Source organism: Lithobates pipiens, unplaced genomic scaffold (genome assembly GCF_037356315.1).
Source record: "Lithobates pipiens isolate NorthernLeopardFrog02 unplaced genomic scaffold, aLitPip1_a1.2 Scaffold_30, whole genome shotgun sequence".
In the NCBI taxonomy this organism is placed as follows: domain Eukaryota; kingdom Metazoa; phylum Chordata; class Amphibia; order Anura; family Ranidae; genus Lithobates; species Lithobates pipiens.
The window spans coordinates 102,763,151-102,779,867 of record NW_027507791.1 but is presented as its reverse complement, the minus strand read 5'-3'; the positions used below and the strand labels follow the sequence as shown (position 1 = coordinate 102,779,867).

The window sequence follows — 16,717 nt, the reverse complement described above, 5'->3', positions numbered from 1 at the left end:
CCTCCGCCTGGAAGTGCCCCAGGAAAGACCGGTGTCCGGCAGGCTCCACTAGGCCGCACCAGGCCGCGGCCGCCCCGAGCGCCCCCGGCGGCCCCGCAGCCCGCCGGAGCAAACCTGGAGGGCGGAGAGGCTGGTCGGAAGGCGGGGGACTGTTTTCCCGGCCGGATGGGGCGTCCTACACCGGTCGGCCGCCAAGGAAACAGCGGCGTCCGGCAGGCTCCGCTAGGCCGCACTAGGCCGCGACCGCCGCGGGCTTCCCCAGAGGCACGGTAAGACACACCGCTGCAGCCAGTGAACGGAGGGGCAGGAGGGAGAGTCTCTAGCAGGTCCTGGAAGAGAGGATGGGCACCTACTGCTCGACAGGCGGGAGAACAGGGCGGCCCGGTCCGGCAGGGAGTAGCAAGATGGCGGCGGCTGGGAGTATAGCAATGTCACTTGTACCGCTTCACCGCCGCAAGATTCCGACCTGGGACTCAGGGAGAGCTCAGCAGGGACAGGAGAGAGGTAATAGGCAAGGTGGCTGGACTGTGTGTGCACTTAGATGCACGGATGGCACAGGATTGATGATAGGATTCCCGGAGCTCCTCTCAGACACGTCCGCCTCTTCTCACATCCGGACACGCCCCCATCATCTCAATAATTTAAAGAGGAAGTCGGGAGTCGACACACGCGACAGCTCCATTCTTGGAAATGCCGCGCTCAGTCCGTTTTCGGGCAAATATCTCCTAAACCATATAGGTTTAGGAGATATTGCTTGGACCTACAGGTAAGCCTTAATCTAGGCTTACCTGTAGGTCAAAGTGGTTTGTAAGGGTTTACAACCACTTTAACATAGGCATGAAAAACGCATTTCTAGTAAATCACAGAAGTTTAGAACCTCCTGGAAATTGTATTGTTGGTTTTCAGATGACAGAAATTGCTTCTTTGGGTGTGGGTGTCCGAGGAGGAAGAGAGTAAATATCTCCTGTCTAGTTTTTAATAGTTTTCTCTCCATAGAGGAAATCTAACAAATATACACTATGCAAAACTAAAGATGGTCTGAAGTTGGGCTTTCAAGCACAGCTAGCACAAAACTTTTCATTTATGTTCATTGATGGACACAACTCTTCTATTCTTGACCATAGAGTTATATCACCACCTAAAAGAGTAGGACACTAAGCAAAAAACAAAAACAAAAAAAAAACACAGCACTGCCTATGGCTAGTAACCCCTCTTTCTGCTGTAGGCAAGCCAGTTATATCTGCCAAGTGTTTCAGGAGTGAGAACTTAGTTTCCCTCTGGGACCTGTAGTTCCATAGATTTTTTTTTTTTTTTTTCTTGGGATTTTTTTCCTGCGTAGACCAGTCGGGCTGGATAGTCTAGATCCATTGGTCATGCAGTCTGGCCAACGAGTGCAGGCCTTTAGCTACTCGCTGGGTGGGCTGCGACAGACCCATCCTGGAACAGGGTGGCCAGCGAGTTAAACATCTCATGGGACACATAACTGGGTGACTGCAGTCAGTGTTAGCCAGGTAAGTAGATGTCTCCTCCTTGGATGTGGTGTGGGATGCGGGTACTCCCCTGGGGTGGTTGGTTATGTGGGGTTCTCCTCCTACAGGCCTAGGCTCCTGTACCTGACCCCCCCCCCCCCCCCTTCGGGGCTAGAGTACCTTCATGTGTCAGGGTGTCCGCACTACATAGTTGGGCTGTCAGCAACTTTAGGCTGGGCCTTTGCAGGTAGAGAAACACAGGCCGGGTAAGTGAGTCCGGTACAGCCCACCCAGCAAGTGGCCAAAATGGGGAGCAAGTGGGGGTTAATAAGAAGCATATTAAATGATAGGTGTGTACGGACTCCTATTTTAACATGAGTTTGAATGTGATTGCTTTATTTAGAATGCAGCTACATCCCCAGTAATAACAGGGTGTGCACACTCATGCAACCACATTATTTTATTTTTGTTTTTTATTTTAACCCCCCCTAAAAGTTTTTAGCTTGTTTTTCAATTGAGTTGTACAGTTTATAGGTCCTATTAAAGGTGTAAAAACTTCTGAAATTATTTATCTTTGCCACATTTTTTTGGCTGTTGTGCTGCCATCGTTCCCATGCAGGAATAGGCATCGGTAGCCGCTCTATGTAAGGTGGGGCTGGAAACATTACTGATTATAGTTCTGGGGTGGCCGTGGCTGTCCCCTATGGTGCCCACATGCCGGCTTGCTCAGCCCTGTGTACCTTGATAAAATTTATCTACAAGAATAGCCGAAACGTCCTTTCATGGTCCCTTAGCGTTTATTATGTTACACCTTTGAGGAGGTTTCTTTTGTGGTGGATGCCCCCCCCCCCCCCCAAATCCCTGGGTTGAAAAAAGCAGCCATTTTACCAGTGGAGGAATCTTCCACCTTTTAGGATCCTGTGGACAGTAACACTGCTTGTCTCCTCAGTGCTATCTTGGATGGTGCTGCCTCCTAACTACTGCATCATAACCCTAATCCTTCTTTCTCTGCGTATAGAGGTTCTTGTTTTTCCTCTGGCTCCTTGGATGAGGACTCCAAGACCTTCAATGCTCCCATGGGTATTGCCAAGTGTTCCTGGCCTCACAAGGCTTCTTGGGCTTTGTGACCTCAGATGTCTGTGTCTCAGATTCCAAGGGAAGAGAATATCACCAGTACACCATAGAATCTCCAGAATGGGTCCAAAGCTGAGAACAGAGGAAATGTGATCTCATTGAGGCACTGCTTTGTGACGTCCCTATGGTCAAGAATAGGAGAGCTGTACAGGTCCAATGAACATAAAAGAAAACCGTAATTTTTGTTACCGTAAAATCCCTTTCTTTGAGTTCATTGACGGACACGACACCCTTCCCTCTTCTTGGACGTTTGTTTGTTTTTTTTCTATCCTATTTACACTGATGTGTGAATAACCGGCTTGCCTATGGCAGAGAAGGTGTTTATACTAGCTAGGACTGCCGATAGGCAGCTCTGTGCTCCTTTTATGCCTAGTGTCTTCTGTGCATGGCGATATAACCCTATGGTCAATAATAGAACAGCTGTCGAACTCGGAGAAAAGGATTTTACGGCGAGTAACAAAAAAAAATCCAGTTATTCTTGTCCTTATTTGCTAACTTTGTTAATGTTTAGAAATCTCCCTCATCAAATTGTCATTTTTTGCTAATGTAGCTGATTACTGTTGTAGGAAAATGGGCTCACACCCAGACAAAGCCTGCTCGCTGCTGCAAAGGAACGGGAGAGAATCGAGCAGCACAGGAGAGAGCTCAGAGCTATGGGTAAGATCATTTTGAAATGGAGGAATTTCGTTGTAGTGTCATTTCTGTTTTTTGTTGAGTCGCAGCTTTGATTGATCAAACACAACTAGTGGTTGTCTACATTAAAGCAGAGTGACGGCCGAAATATGACTTTTAAGATAAACATACCCCTAGAATTCTCATGCCTTGTGCAATGTAACAAAGGTATGCTGTAAGCTATGGCCAGTTTTCTATCTGTGAAGAATTGTTTTCTTACTCTGTCAAGTTTCTGCACAGTGTGAGAATCTGAAGTCAGTGTCCTTCCTGGGTTCCGTGCATGCTGGCTACCCAGCATACACCTGCCAAATTCGTGTACGTGCATTGGGGTCCAATTTTGGTCAGCTTGGCATGGCACAGCCATAGACGCCAATGTTAAATATTATTGGAGCCGTACAATGTCAAGCTGGCCAAGAATTTCCATAGATGCCATGCAAAGCTGACCAAGATCTCCCAGGAGCCAGTACAAAACCATAAATTATGTCTGCAGCTATGGCTGCGGCCCCCTAAAGGAGGAAGTGAAATTAGATATAGGCATAAATCAGGTAAGTGAACAGAAAAATATAAATTGCAAATTAATTTTAAGGATGCACATTATTGCTGCTTATATAAAACTACTAAGGGGTGGCTCCGTCCTGTGACTTAAATGAGAAGTTCATCTTTTATAACATGTTACATACAGTGCATCAGGAAAGTATTCACAGTGCTTCACTTTTTTTTTTTTCACATTTTATATAACAGCCTTATTCCAAAATAAATTCAATTCATTATTATCCTCAATTCTACAAACAATACCCTATAATGACAATGTGAAAGCTGTTTGAAATCTTTGCAAATGTATTAAAGCTAAAGAACGAAAAAAAAATCACATGTAGATAAGGATTCACAGCCTTTGCTCAATCCTTTGTTGAAGCACCTTTTGGCACCAATTAAAGCCTCAAGTCTTTTGGAGCATTTTGCCACAAGCATGGCACACTTTTTTTTTTTTCTTTTTTTTTTTTTTTTCTTTGGGAAGTTTCTCCCTTTTAGGTTGGACTAGGAGCGTCGGTGTACAGCCATTTATAGATCTCTGGGCTCTGGCTGGGCCACTCAAGGATATTCAGAGTTGTCCCGTAGCCACTCCTTTTGTTATCTTGGCTGTGTGCTTAAGGTCGTGTTACTGTTGGAAGATGAACCTTCACCCCAGTCTGAGGTCCAGAGTGCTTTGGAGCAGGTTTTCATATGTCTCAGTACATTGCTGCATTTATCTTTCCCTCGATCCGGACTAGTCTCCCAGTTCCTGTGCTGAAAAATATCCCCACTGTATGGGTGTATTGGCCAGGTGAGCAGTACCTGGTTTCCTCCAGACATGATGCTTGCGATTCAGGCCAAAGAGTTCAATCGGGATGTAATGTAAACAAGCATCTCCCCGTTATGCTTAATGACAGTGTCACTGATCAGCACTCCCTGTAATCGGCAGTGGTGATCAGTGACGTGTAACACACAGCCCCCCCCCCCCCCCAACAGTTAGAATCACTCCCTAGGACACACTTAACCCCTACAGCACCACCTAACGAAAGCAGACAGATTTTTTTTTTTTTTTTTTTGCTTGCACCCTCTGTGGTTGTCTTCATCCTGGCTTTTGAAATTCTGTGTTCTGACTTCAATGAACACATAGGGGGGATTTGATTTAAATCCAGACGATTTTAAATCACAATTTAAATCACTAGTAAAATGGCTTGATTTTTAAATCTACTTGATCTAAATCATAATTTTTAAAGAGCAACTGTTCAGCAGCGGCTGCTCCTCTGACCTGCTGTTGACTCACCGACAGTCCCATTCACTTTAATAAGACGGTTGGTGATGCAGCAGTGACACAACAAGGTGAGGGACGTGGCGGCAGCAAGTGAGTGGATGCCCACAAACAGGCGCTGCCATAATGGATCTGAAATGACAGGTGTAAGGACTCATTCTTGCTGGTAGTTAAAATCTTTAATATTTGCAAACAAAATGAAGGTTTCCTATTTGGAATAATAAGCTGTCAGGTGGGTAAAACAGCGATTATCAGAACCGATTTTAGGTTGCTCACACATAGTTGTAGAACTGCTCAAATTCTTTTATTTAATTAAACAAGAAAATATTCTTCTGTTTGCTTAACCGCTTGCCGACCATACTGCAGTAGGTCGGCTCTCCTGTGAAAACCATCGTAGGTGTAAGTCTGTCTTTGCACAGGGTATAGCGGGCACGTGCCTGCGCATTCGTCAAACGCTGTCTGCTGGCGACCCGCAATCGCAGTGTACAGAGGCAGAATGGGGAATCCCATCACTAGGAACAGAAGATCTGTCATGTCCTTGGTAGCCCACCCCCCTCCCCCCTCCACAGTTAGAACACACCCAGGGAACACACGTAACCCCTTGATCGCCCACTAGTGTTAACCCCCTTCCCTGCCAGTGTTATTTTTTTCATCGATCGGTGCATTTTTGTAGCACTGATCAATGTAATGTCATTGGTCCCCAAAAAGTGTAATTTGGGGTCAGATTTGTCTGTCGCAGTCCTGCTAAAAATTGCAGATTGCTGCCATTACCAGTAAAACCAATACATAAAAAGAAAAAAAAAAAGTCCCTAAAATCCATCCCATAGTTTGTAGACATTATAACTTTTTTTGTGAAAATCAATCCATATACGCCTATTGCATTATTTTTGGTATGAAAAAAAGTAGAAGAATATATATCGACCTAAATTGAGGGGTACAGTGTCGCACAGCCGCGCAATTGGCAGTTAAATCAACGCAGTGCCGTATCGCAAATCCCACCGGTGCCGAAGTAGTTAAACATCGATGTTTAGTAACTTGAGTGCATAAACAAAATATCTTTGAAAAAACAAAGAAAAGAACTTAAACTGAATATATCAGCTGGGTCCACGTAAAAAAAAAAAACAGGCCTTTCACAGCACATCTCATGATGTTTCATTCGGGTCACCAGGCGTTATATTTGCAAACTGGGTCTCTTTTACGGCTTGCTGCCATTTTGCTCATCAAGGGAGGTATAAAGCTCTTCAAGCTAAGAGCAGAAAGATCACAAGGTTTTATAAGCTGCTTAGGTTTCACTTTCATTTTTAGTGCTTGCCCTTCCTCCTCACACTTAGAGCCTGGTATAGATGCATTTATTATCATACAGTTTGTAATGTGCAAAGATTTGCAAAACGATGGGCTATTCCTGAACTGTGTCATCTCATGGCTACTGTGAAATTGTGTGACTGCATCAATGCAGTGCATGCTATCTCAGCTTGCAGAACTTGGATTCATTGAATAAGTTTACCAAAAATGTATATATTGTAGAATATACAGCCTCATGCTACATAACTAAGCTCCATATCATGCTGAATAAATTAAATTGTTTGTTTTCTTCTATTTAAGATACATTATCTTTAGATAGATTTTTACTCCAAAAGCATTTTATTTAAAATAAAATTAGATAAAAATCAAAAATCCATTTTTTTTTTTTTAAATATATATATTTTTTAAATCATTTTATTTTTATCCACCCTGACTGAACATGTGGGGATAGTCTGGAAGTGACATTTGGATGCAGCTTCTGTGTAGGGCATTTTCTTCAGACTTTGTTCCCATGCTTCCCATGTCCAGAGCGGTTTGCCTTGATACTGCACTTATGCAGGCTCTGAAGAGAAAGTAGTCGGAACCAGTTGGACCAAGCACCTAGAGTGACCTTAGCTATTCCTTGTTCCTGGTGGCTTTGGCATGGAAGAGGTTTATGTTGCAGGACTGAAACGCTGATGTCACTCTGCCCGCTATGTAGTGTGCTACACGTGTCATGCTCTTTCCCGCCATACAGCGCAAACTAATCTCCCCGCCGCTGTTCTTGCTTGCAAAGAGCCACCTGAAACTTCAGTCTTGGGTCCTTTTCTGGTAACTGCCTACTGTTAACTGTTACTTTGGTCATCTCCAGCCGTCTGACCCTCATGAGTGTTTCAGGCCTGCATGTTGCTTCATTGCAACATATCTGATTGCAAACATAAAGGGGGGAGGGGTGATGTGTGTCAGTCCTGCTGTTATATTCTCCTAGTCCATCCGGTGTGGCTAAGTCCTCTCCCCACTCTGGGGTTTTTACTAGGGCTGCAACTAACAATTATTTTCATAATCGATTAGTTGGCCGATTTTTTTTATTTTTTTATTTTTTTTTTTTTTTTATTGTTTCGATGAATCGGATAAAATCGTAAACGAAAAAATGGCATATTCATTTTTTTTTTTTTATTTCAAATAATAATGAAAAAACAAATGTTACATGCAAACTGCATCAGAACATAAATACTAAAGTAAATTCCACATTCATTACTGACAATGCAGTGAGGGGACTGGCCCTAAATGGCAGAGGGGAACCAAAAAAGTAAAGGTTTCACCCCCCAGGCATTAGTATCTTGAGTCGCATTTCCACACTGTCATCCACGCCTAAATTACCAGTTATGGCAAGCCAGGGTGAGCCATTGGAACAAATTGATGGTGCAACTGCGTCTCACATCTCAGCCCCTGTATATGTGACTGAAGATTTCCTTTCTTCCTCCCTGCTGGATTTGGAAGGAAGATTAGCGGTTTTAATCGCCTGCGTGCTAGATCCCTCTCTCCCACTTCAGAACCTTTGCAAGGGGAACAGTGGGCGGTAGACGATGGATGAACCTTTTTCAGCCTCACAATCTGAGAAATTGCTTATACAAACTCTTACGGAGATGGTTCGTTCCATTTTCATGCTGCCCCTGAGTACTGTTTTGTAGCAGTCTTGAATGAAAATGCGCATAAGGAATGACCTTGAAAGAAGCCACCAACTTTCCCAACAATTTCATGCAAAGTCAAATGGAGGGATTCTTTGTTTTCACCAACAATCTGTTCCTCTCAATATGGTCCACTACAGGTGTTTAGGAAGCAGCCGGCTTATGGTGGACGCAAGATGTGTAGTTTTAAAACGAGGCTTGGGAGGCAGAGATGACCAGGGCGCGGAGCTGTGACGTCATAGAACATGCGACGCGTTTCTTGAGCGTGCGGGTCGAGATTGTCAGACGACCACGCTCTTTCATCAGGCAAATCTGCTCGGGTGGCGCACAGCACCCCGTATTGGCCGTTTGTTACCGACGTAACATAAGGGCGATTCTCGCAGCTGAGCCATGTTGCCGCAGTACAAGCGGCAAGCGGTTAAGTTGGCCATGCATTGAAATTCAGCTGGTTCACCAAGCACAGACTGAATTTCAAAACGTCTGTAGCTGTTCTCCTTTAACAGAGGTCAATCTAATGATTAACTTCTATCAAACGAGAATGTTGGGTAACTTTTTTCGATTCCATCTGCAGCCGCTGATCAGTGTATTCTGACAGTAGTCCCTCACTTGTGTAGATGGAGGAATCTGTTTTGTGGAGAAGAAAAGGCTTTAGAGCTAGCTTTCATTACATGGTATGGTAGTGACTGAGCAATTATTAGCAAACGACCTGACAAAGTGGGCTACCCTGTAGATTGTGGACCTTGGAAGCTAGACAAGACAATAGTCTTTCCAGAGAAAAAGGTCTTTCCTTTATGGAATTGACCAATTGGCAAAAGCAGTCAGTATTATGATTTTTATCCTCTCTGGTTTCCAGTTAAAGCCAGTTTTTGCTTTAAGCCTTGCTGTCCCATACAATTTGTTGCAAGCTAGGGTTTTGAACTAGTCATGAAATTGATTCCTTTGGGCCAGATTGAGCTGATAGGTTAGATGGTACTTTTGGTGCTTTAGGAGCAAGACCTCCAAGAAGACCATGGTTAACCACTTCAGGACCGCCGTATTGCCAATGTACGTCAACACAATGGCACAGGCAGGCACAATCACGTAGATGTACGTGCCTGCCTTCCAGCGGGTGGGGGGTCCGATCGGACCCCCTCCCGCTGGATACGGCGGTCCGGTTCGCTCCAGGAGCGCTCCGTGATGAGGGGATGGCCGTTGGTTTTCGGCCACCCCCTCTGGATCGCTCCTGGCCAATGACAAGCTTCCTCCCACTGTGTATTGTTTACACAGGAAGGAGGAAGTGATGTCATTCTCCTCGGGGCGGTCTTTTTGACCGGACTACGAGGAGAAGACTAATAGTAAGTGTGCACCAACACTGACATGTAGGTACACACAGGCACACAGTTATTTAGGTTCCCCGTCAGGTTTTTATATAGCGCCAGGGACCCCCATATACTACCTAATAAAAATTTGAACCCCCTGATTGCCCCTAGTTAACCCTTTCACCACTGATCACCGTATAAGTGTTACGGGTGACTCTGGTTAGTTTGTTTTTTATAGCATCAGGGCACCCACCATTTATTACCCAATAAAGGTTTAACCCCCTGATCACCCGGCGGGTGATATCAATTAGGTTTTAGGGTCAGGGTCTGCGTCGCCCCAGGCAGCGCTAGGTTAGTGCCAGTACCGCTAACACCCACACGCAAAGCATACACCTCCCGTAGTGCTATAGAATCTGAACAGATCAATATCTGATCTGATCAGATCTATACTAGCGTCCCCAGCAGTTTAGGGTTCCAAAACAACGCATTGTTAGCGGGATCAGCCCAGATACCTGCTAGCACCTGCGTTTTGCCCCTCTGCCCAGCCCACCCAAGTGCAGTATCGATCGATCACTGTCGCTTACAAAACACTAAACACATAACTGCTTCGATCGCAGAGTCAGGCCTGATCCCTGCCATCGCTAACAGGTTTTTTGGTAGCATTTTATATTTAAATCCGGAAGGCAGTGCTTGGTTTTCGGGGTGCCGTACGTGGCTAGGCTCCCAAAAAGTCCCCCACATGTGGTATCCCCGTACTCGGGAGAAGCAGCAGAATTTATTTTGGGGTGTAATTTGACTTCTGTCCATAGCGTGTGTGAGCAATATATCATTTAGTGACAACTTTGTGCAAAAAAAAAAAAGTTTGTAATATTCCCGCAACTTTTGGCAAAATATAAAATATTCCATGGACTCAACATGCCTCTCAGTAAATAGCTTGGGGTGTCTACTTTCCAAAATGGGGTCATTTGGGGGGGTTTTGTGCTATTTTGGCATTTTATGGCCTTCGAAACTGTGATAGGTAGTGAGGAGTTAAATCAAAAATTTGCACCCTTAGAAATCCTGAAGGTGGTGATTGGTTTTCGGGGTGCCGTGCGTGACTAGACTCCCAAAAAGTCCCACACATGTGGTATCCCCGTACTCAGGAGAAGCAGCAGAATATATTTTGGGGTGTCATTTCACATATGCCCATAGCATGTGTGAGCAATATATCATTTAGTGACAACTTGGTGCAAAAAAAAAAAAAAGTTTGTAATATTCCCGCAATTTGTGGCAAAATATAAAATATTCCATGGACTCAACATGCCTCTCAGTAAATAGCTTGGGGTGTCTACTTTCCAAAATGGGGTCATTTGGGGGGGTTTTGTGCTATTTTGGCATTTTATGGCCTTCGAAACTGTGATAGGTAGTGAGGAGTTAAATTAAAAATTTGCACCCTTAGAAATCCTGAAGGTGGTGATTGGTTTTCGGGGTGCCGTGCGCGACTAGACTCCCAAAAAGTCCCACACATGTGGTATCCCCATACTCGGGAGAAGTAGCGGAATATATTTTGGGGTGCAATTCCACATATAACCATGGCATGTGTGAGCAATATATCATTTAGTGACAACTTTTTGTAAAAATTTTTTTTTTTTTTTTTTTTTTTTTGTCATTATTCAATCCCTTAGGACAAAAAAAAAAAATATTCAATGGGCTCAACATACCCATCAGCAATTTCCTTGGGGTGTCTACTTTCCAAAATGAGGTCATTTGGGGGGGATTTGTACTGCCCTGCCATTTTAGCACCTCAAGAAATGAGATCGGCAGTCATAAATTAAAAGCTGTGTAAATTCCAGAAAATGTACTCTAGTTTGTAGACGCTATAACTTTTGCGCAAACCAAAAAATATACGCTTATTGACATTTTTTTTACTAAAGACATGTGGCTGAATAAATTTTGCCCTCAATGTATGACTAAAATTTAGTTTATTCGATTTTTCTTATAACAAAAAGAAGAAAATCTTTTTTTTTTTCAAAATTTTCGCTCTTTTTCCATTTATATCGCAAAAAAAAAAAATCGCAGAGGCAATCAAATACCATCAAAAGAAAGCTCTATTTGTGGGAAGAAAAGGACGCAAATTTTGTTTGGGTGCAATATTGCGCAATTACCAGTTAAAGCAGCGCAGTGCGAAATTGCAAAAAGACCTCTGGTCCTTAAGGTGTTTATTGGTCCGGAGCTGAAGTGGTTAATCTTCCCTTTTTGAGAATTCACCTTTTTGGCACAATTATGTACAAGATGATAAAGAACATTATTGGGAGCAAGAGTAGGTTTTTACCCCTGTACAGTAGGCATAAGGGTGTCAAATGGAAGCTTATGCATTTTGTTAGTACATTTTAAATATCCAACACAAGATGCGTGTTTTTTATTTATTTTTTTGCTTTTTTTTGTTTTGTTTTTTTCTCCAATGCCTAGGATGCGGTGGTTTTCTCCTTTTTTGATCTTTATCAGGAGATTGTGCTTCCTCCTGATTTCTTTTTCTTATCGATCAAAGGCTATTTCTCTTAGTGAACTCAGAAAAAATTCTTTTACAACAATTCTGTTTATGGTGTTTCTTTTTTCCTTTTAGATCTGGAAAAAGAGAGACTTAGACGTGTACGCGCTGAACGTATAAAATCCAGAGCAAGAGAAAGACAAGAACAAATACATCAAAAGGAGGAAGTCAAGAAGATTGCTGAAGTTGAAAGACTTAAAAAAAGAGAAGAGCGAGAAAGCATTAAGTTAGAAAGAGACAAGGTAATTGTTCTGCTGGGACTTTGAATCTGATGTCATATAGTCCAATTATTTTGGCTCGACTATGAGCATTTTTATTAATTTTCCCCACAAAATATTGGCTTCCAACAAAAGTTGTTTTATTTTAAAAAAAACATAATTTTGTTATACTGCTTTTTTATTTTTGCTTTTAGTTCTACTTTTAAGCAGTTACTCATGGTGATGGTTGCGATTCATTATTGCTCTATAAGTTGAAAGGTGAAATCTGATTGATTTAATTATGTGTTCTTTCTCTTTTCTCCAGTTTTAATACATTAGACCCGTTTTTAAAAACGGAGTTAAAATTAAATCTAAAATACTTCTAATTTGCATATTGATATTAAACCTAGAGAGTTGGGTGGATTGGGCTGTGAGAATAGATGAAGAAATAGGGTAAGACATTAGAAAAGCATTTGTGCCATTAGCAGTTGCCTATATTTGTTGCTCAGACATCTATATACAGTGTGTTTAGCCTTAATTAAACCAAACCTTTTGAGTAAATAATATTTCACATGCCCCTTGAGTCTCCTTAGGGTTTACAGTGGCAACCTCCAGTGTACTCAGGTCTTGAAAATGTAATTTGTGTTAAAATTCTTTAAAATCAGTATCCATTATACATCGCAACACAGATACATAATGCTGTTGTGTGTTAGACCTTAGTTAATTCATGGTTTGTTTTTACTTGCTTGACTACACACTCAAGTTTAAAGTGACACTAAACACAATTATTTTTTTAAATAAAAACTCTACGCCTAGTGTAATAAATTGTACTTACATTTTACTTACAAAGGACTGCAGCATTTCATAATTGCCAAAATACAGCAACTAGATGAAAATAGATTAAAATAGTTGCACTGTCCCTTTTTTAAAAGTCAACCAAAAAAGATTGTGAATGATTGACCCACCATAAAACCTTAAAAATAAATAGAAAGTGCAGCCACTATAAAGTCCACATATCCTGTGACCAAAAAAACTGCACTATCTCTTTGAACAATAGCAATATCTCAATGATAATAAAGATGAAAGTGTTACTAAAGGAATCTATATTTTTTTTTAAATTAAAATAACATGTTATACTTACCTTCTTTCTTTAAAAGTTTTGCACAGAGCAGCCAGTATCCTTTTCTGGGGTCCCCCTTCAGCAATCTTTGCTGCTCCACTTCATGTGCTTCCATAGCAAGCCGCTTGCTATTGGGGGGTGGCACAGTGCATGTTCGCTCTCGAGCAGTGTGCATCTATGGAACTGTTCTCCATAGACTTACACACAGTGGGGGATTAGCCCCACTCACTGCTTCCTCCCTACTGTATTTAATTGACAGCAGCAGGAGCTAACGGCTTCTGCTGCTGTCTGAGTCGGTGGGAAGAGGAAGAAATGGGAGAGAAGATGCAGGCATGCACAGTGCTGGATCTCTCTTCCCCTTCACAAAGGAAAGGGGATGGACAGTAAACTATAAAGCTTTAAATGTTTTGGCTTTAGAACCACTTTAAATATATAAAAACAACATTAGTGAAAATAAATGCAGTAAACTTATCTGAAACATTCAAAAGCAGAGGTGTCTGTTTATGAAGCAGTGATCAGCAGAGATCCAGAAGATCACCGCTGATCACAGCCCATAAACAGTTTATGAACCAGGGACAGTAACCATGTCCCCCTGTCGTGTGTGTGTGTGTGTGTGTGTGTGTGTGTGTATACATGTATATATTATGTAGGGGGACTCTTTATTTTACTAACATTAATCACGCTGTCTGTCAGTGTACTGAGGGGTGATAATTTATCACTGCTTAATAAACTGACATCTCTGTGTATCGGTGACTTTCTAGTACTGTAATCTCAAAGTCTCACGAGATTCCAGTGTTAGAAGCATTTGTAGATAACTTCACTCCTCCAAGGGTGAAGCGATCTACTCCGCTTCATAAACTAGCACATAGAGGAGAACACTCCTCTGTGAATGCCGGAGAATGAAGCAGTGAATAGATTTCACTGCTTCATAAAAGGACACCATAGTCCATGTGAGAGAAAATCAAGTGTTAACAATGTCCACTTGTCATCCTCCTTCATAGCAAGGAAGGAATTCTCCATGCTGTGCTATTGTATACTGACTGCGGGGCTCCTCTGGCAGAATTCACTGATCAGAGCTGCAGCTGCTGATTGAATGAAATTATTAGATTGACTTCTGTTCTGTTGAGTGGAAATAGCCATAGATGTGTTGAAATATGTCTGTTTCTGCGCTGGACTGGCCACATTTTTATCCATTTATGACCAGTCTAACTCAGGATAAGTTCAGGTAGTTTATCGAGTTTGGGTCTCCTTTCCAGTGCAGATTGATGTAGTAAAGCATTTTTGTTGGTCTATATTTTAGGAGAGGGAGAAAATTCGTGAAGAGAAACGAAAATACGCAGAACGATTAAAAATGTGGAGTAAACGACGTGAGGATATGGAGTGTGATGACCTTAAGGTCAGTATGTTACTGGAAGTGCTACAGTGCTTGTTGCATGGTTAAATACAGGGACTATGTACTGGTTTTTGTATTATTATTATTATTATTTATTTTTATATTCTGATTGGGTTAAAAAGTTTTTTTTATCATATGAAATATAGCATGTGAATATCATCACATAGTCTTTAATCCAGCCAACAGGTAAGGCTATTTTTTTTTTTTTTTTTTTTACTCTCTTCTACCACCTGCTGAAAAATGCTTTTTGATAACAGAAATTGAAGTGACGTTTTGACTCAGAACTAGAGGAGTTAAAACAATTGCTCATCTATTAGACATTGCAAGCTTCATTGAGAGATGTCTGAAACAGTGCTATTTCTGCTTTTCTGTCTCTTTAGCTAACCCATTGTGATCTGAGAATCCTTTTGTTATTCATTTAAATGTGCTTGTAAAACTGTAAAGCCAGCCATTCATGGATCAAAAATTCAGTTCAGTAGGGACTGGCCCAATTTCAATCCTTATATTGGTAGGCTGGTTGTACACAAGTCGATCTATCAATTTGTTTAGTGCCACTGGCTACTAAAGCCAATCTTTATATTCTGACAGCAGGAAAGGCTTCCAGCTCTCACAAATCAATACCACAGTGTGAAGGCGTCCCCCATCCATATCGAATGTGTGGATGGTGGAAATCGGATCCTTTTATTTTATTTTTTAAGTAAATGTGTAGGCTGGCTAACTTTCACTTGTCTTCTTTTCTCACCCTACCTGCTTGTTCTGTTCAGATGGGCTTATCAAGTTCAGTTAGAGGTAGTCCAGCCTTCTGCTGTACTATCTTTCGAGATTTCATAATTTGAGTCCCATGTCAAAGGTACATGCAGTATTAAATGTTTTTATAGTAGAAATTCGATTTTAACCACTTGCTTACTGGGCATTTAAACACACCCTTCTGCCCAGACCAATTGTCAGCTTTCAGCGCAGTCCCACTTTGACAATTTTGTGGTCATACAACACTGTACCCAAATTTAAATTTTTATCATTTTTTTTTTTTTCACACAAATAGAGCTTTCTTTTGTTGGTATTTAATCACGGCTGTGATTTTTTATTTTTTGCTAAACAAAAAAAATGTAAGATTTTGAAAAAAAATAAAAAATTATGTTTCATGGATATAAAATTTTGAAAACAGGTAATTTTTTTTTTTTTTTTTATTAAATGAATTTAAAAAAAAATAAAAAAAAAACCTTAATTTTTTTATTTTTTGTATAATGTAAAAAGATTTTACGTCGCGAGAATTGTGATCTTTTTATTCCAAGCCAAAAAATTGCGATTCTCATTTTGGCCGGAATTGTGCAGCTGTAACTTGTACCCAAACAAATTTATTATTTATTATTATTTTTTTTTTTTGAGATCAAGCTTTCTTTTGGTGGATCGTCGCTGTGTTTCTCCTTCACTGATGTACACTGATGAGGCTGCACTTTTAAGCGGCACTATTTAGGCTGCACGGATTATCAGTGTAGAATGCCAATATAACCGGCAAATCCTGTTTACACAGTGATCAGCTGTGATTGGACACAGCTGATCATGTGATAAAGAGCCTCTGTGATTGGCTCTTTACCATGATCTGTGATCAACTGTGTCCCAAGGACACATCGATCATAGATACCTGTGGATGTGCAAGAAGCGTAATCACAGGAGGACACCATTGGATGACCTCCCAGCAATGTGCGTCTGTGCTGTAGCTGTCATTCAGCTATAGCACGGCCATGAAGAGGGTAAAGTTGGCCTACAGTGATTTGTGTTTTTTTTTTTTTGTTTTTTTGTTTTATATGGTAGTTGTCTAAAATTTTCAGTTTAGTAGGTATTGGTTATTTGGGAGCTTTTACTAAACAATAATAATTGTCTATTTTAGGAGCTTCCTGCAGCCACTCCTGTAAAAACCAGACTCCCCCCTGAGTGCTTTGGGGATGCTCTTATGGTTTCGGAGTTCCTTCATGCATTTGGGGACCTGTTTGACCTTAAGGATGAGTTTCCAGAGGGAATGTCCTTTGGTATGTGTGTGTCCTTTTTTATTTATTTTTATTGCTGCTATAAAATGCTCACAACTGTATAAATGTGTGGGCTTGATTTTCCAGCAGTGTTTGATGTCATAACCGTATATGTGTATAAT

The 16,717-nt window shown here is 41.6% G+C and overlaps 1 protein-coding gene across 1 annotated transcript in view; it reads left to right on the top strand.

Annotated features, from left to right (window-relative positions):
* Positions 1-16,717, top strand: part of BAZ1A (bromodomain adjacent to zinc finger domain 1A) — a 134,177-nt gene that overhangs the window by 30,490 nt on the left and 86,970 nt on the right. Inside the window, exons 8-11 of the mRNA XM_077464706.1 lie at positions 3,170-3,260; positions 11,937-12,103; positions 14,479-14,574; positions 16,460-16,598. Coding sequence (XP_077320832.1) covers positions 3,170-3,260; positions 11,937-12,103; positions 14,479-14,574; positions 16,460-16,598 — 493 coding nt within the window. The remainder of the gene's footprint in view (positions 1-3,169; positions 3,261-11,936; positions 12,104-14,478; positions 14,575-16,459; positions 16,599-16,717) is intronic.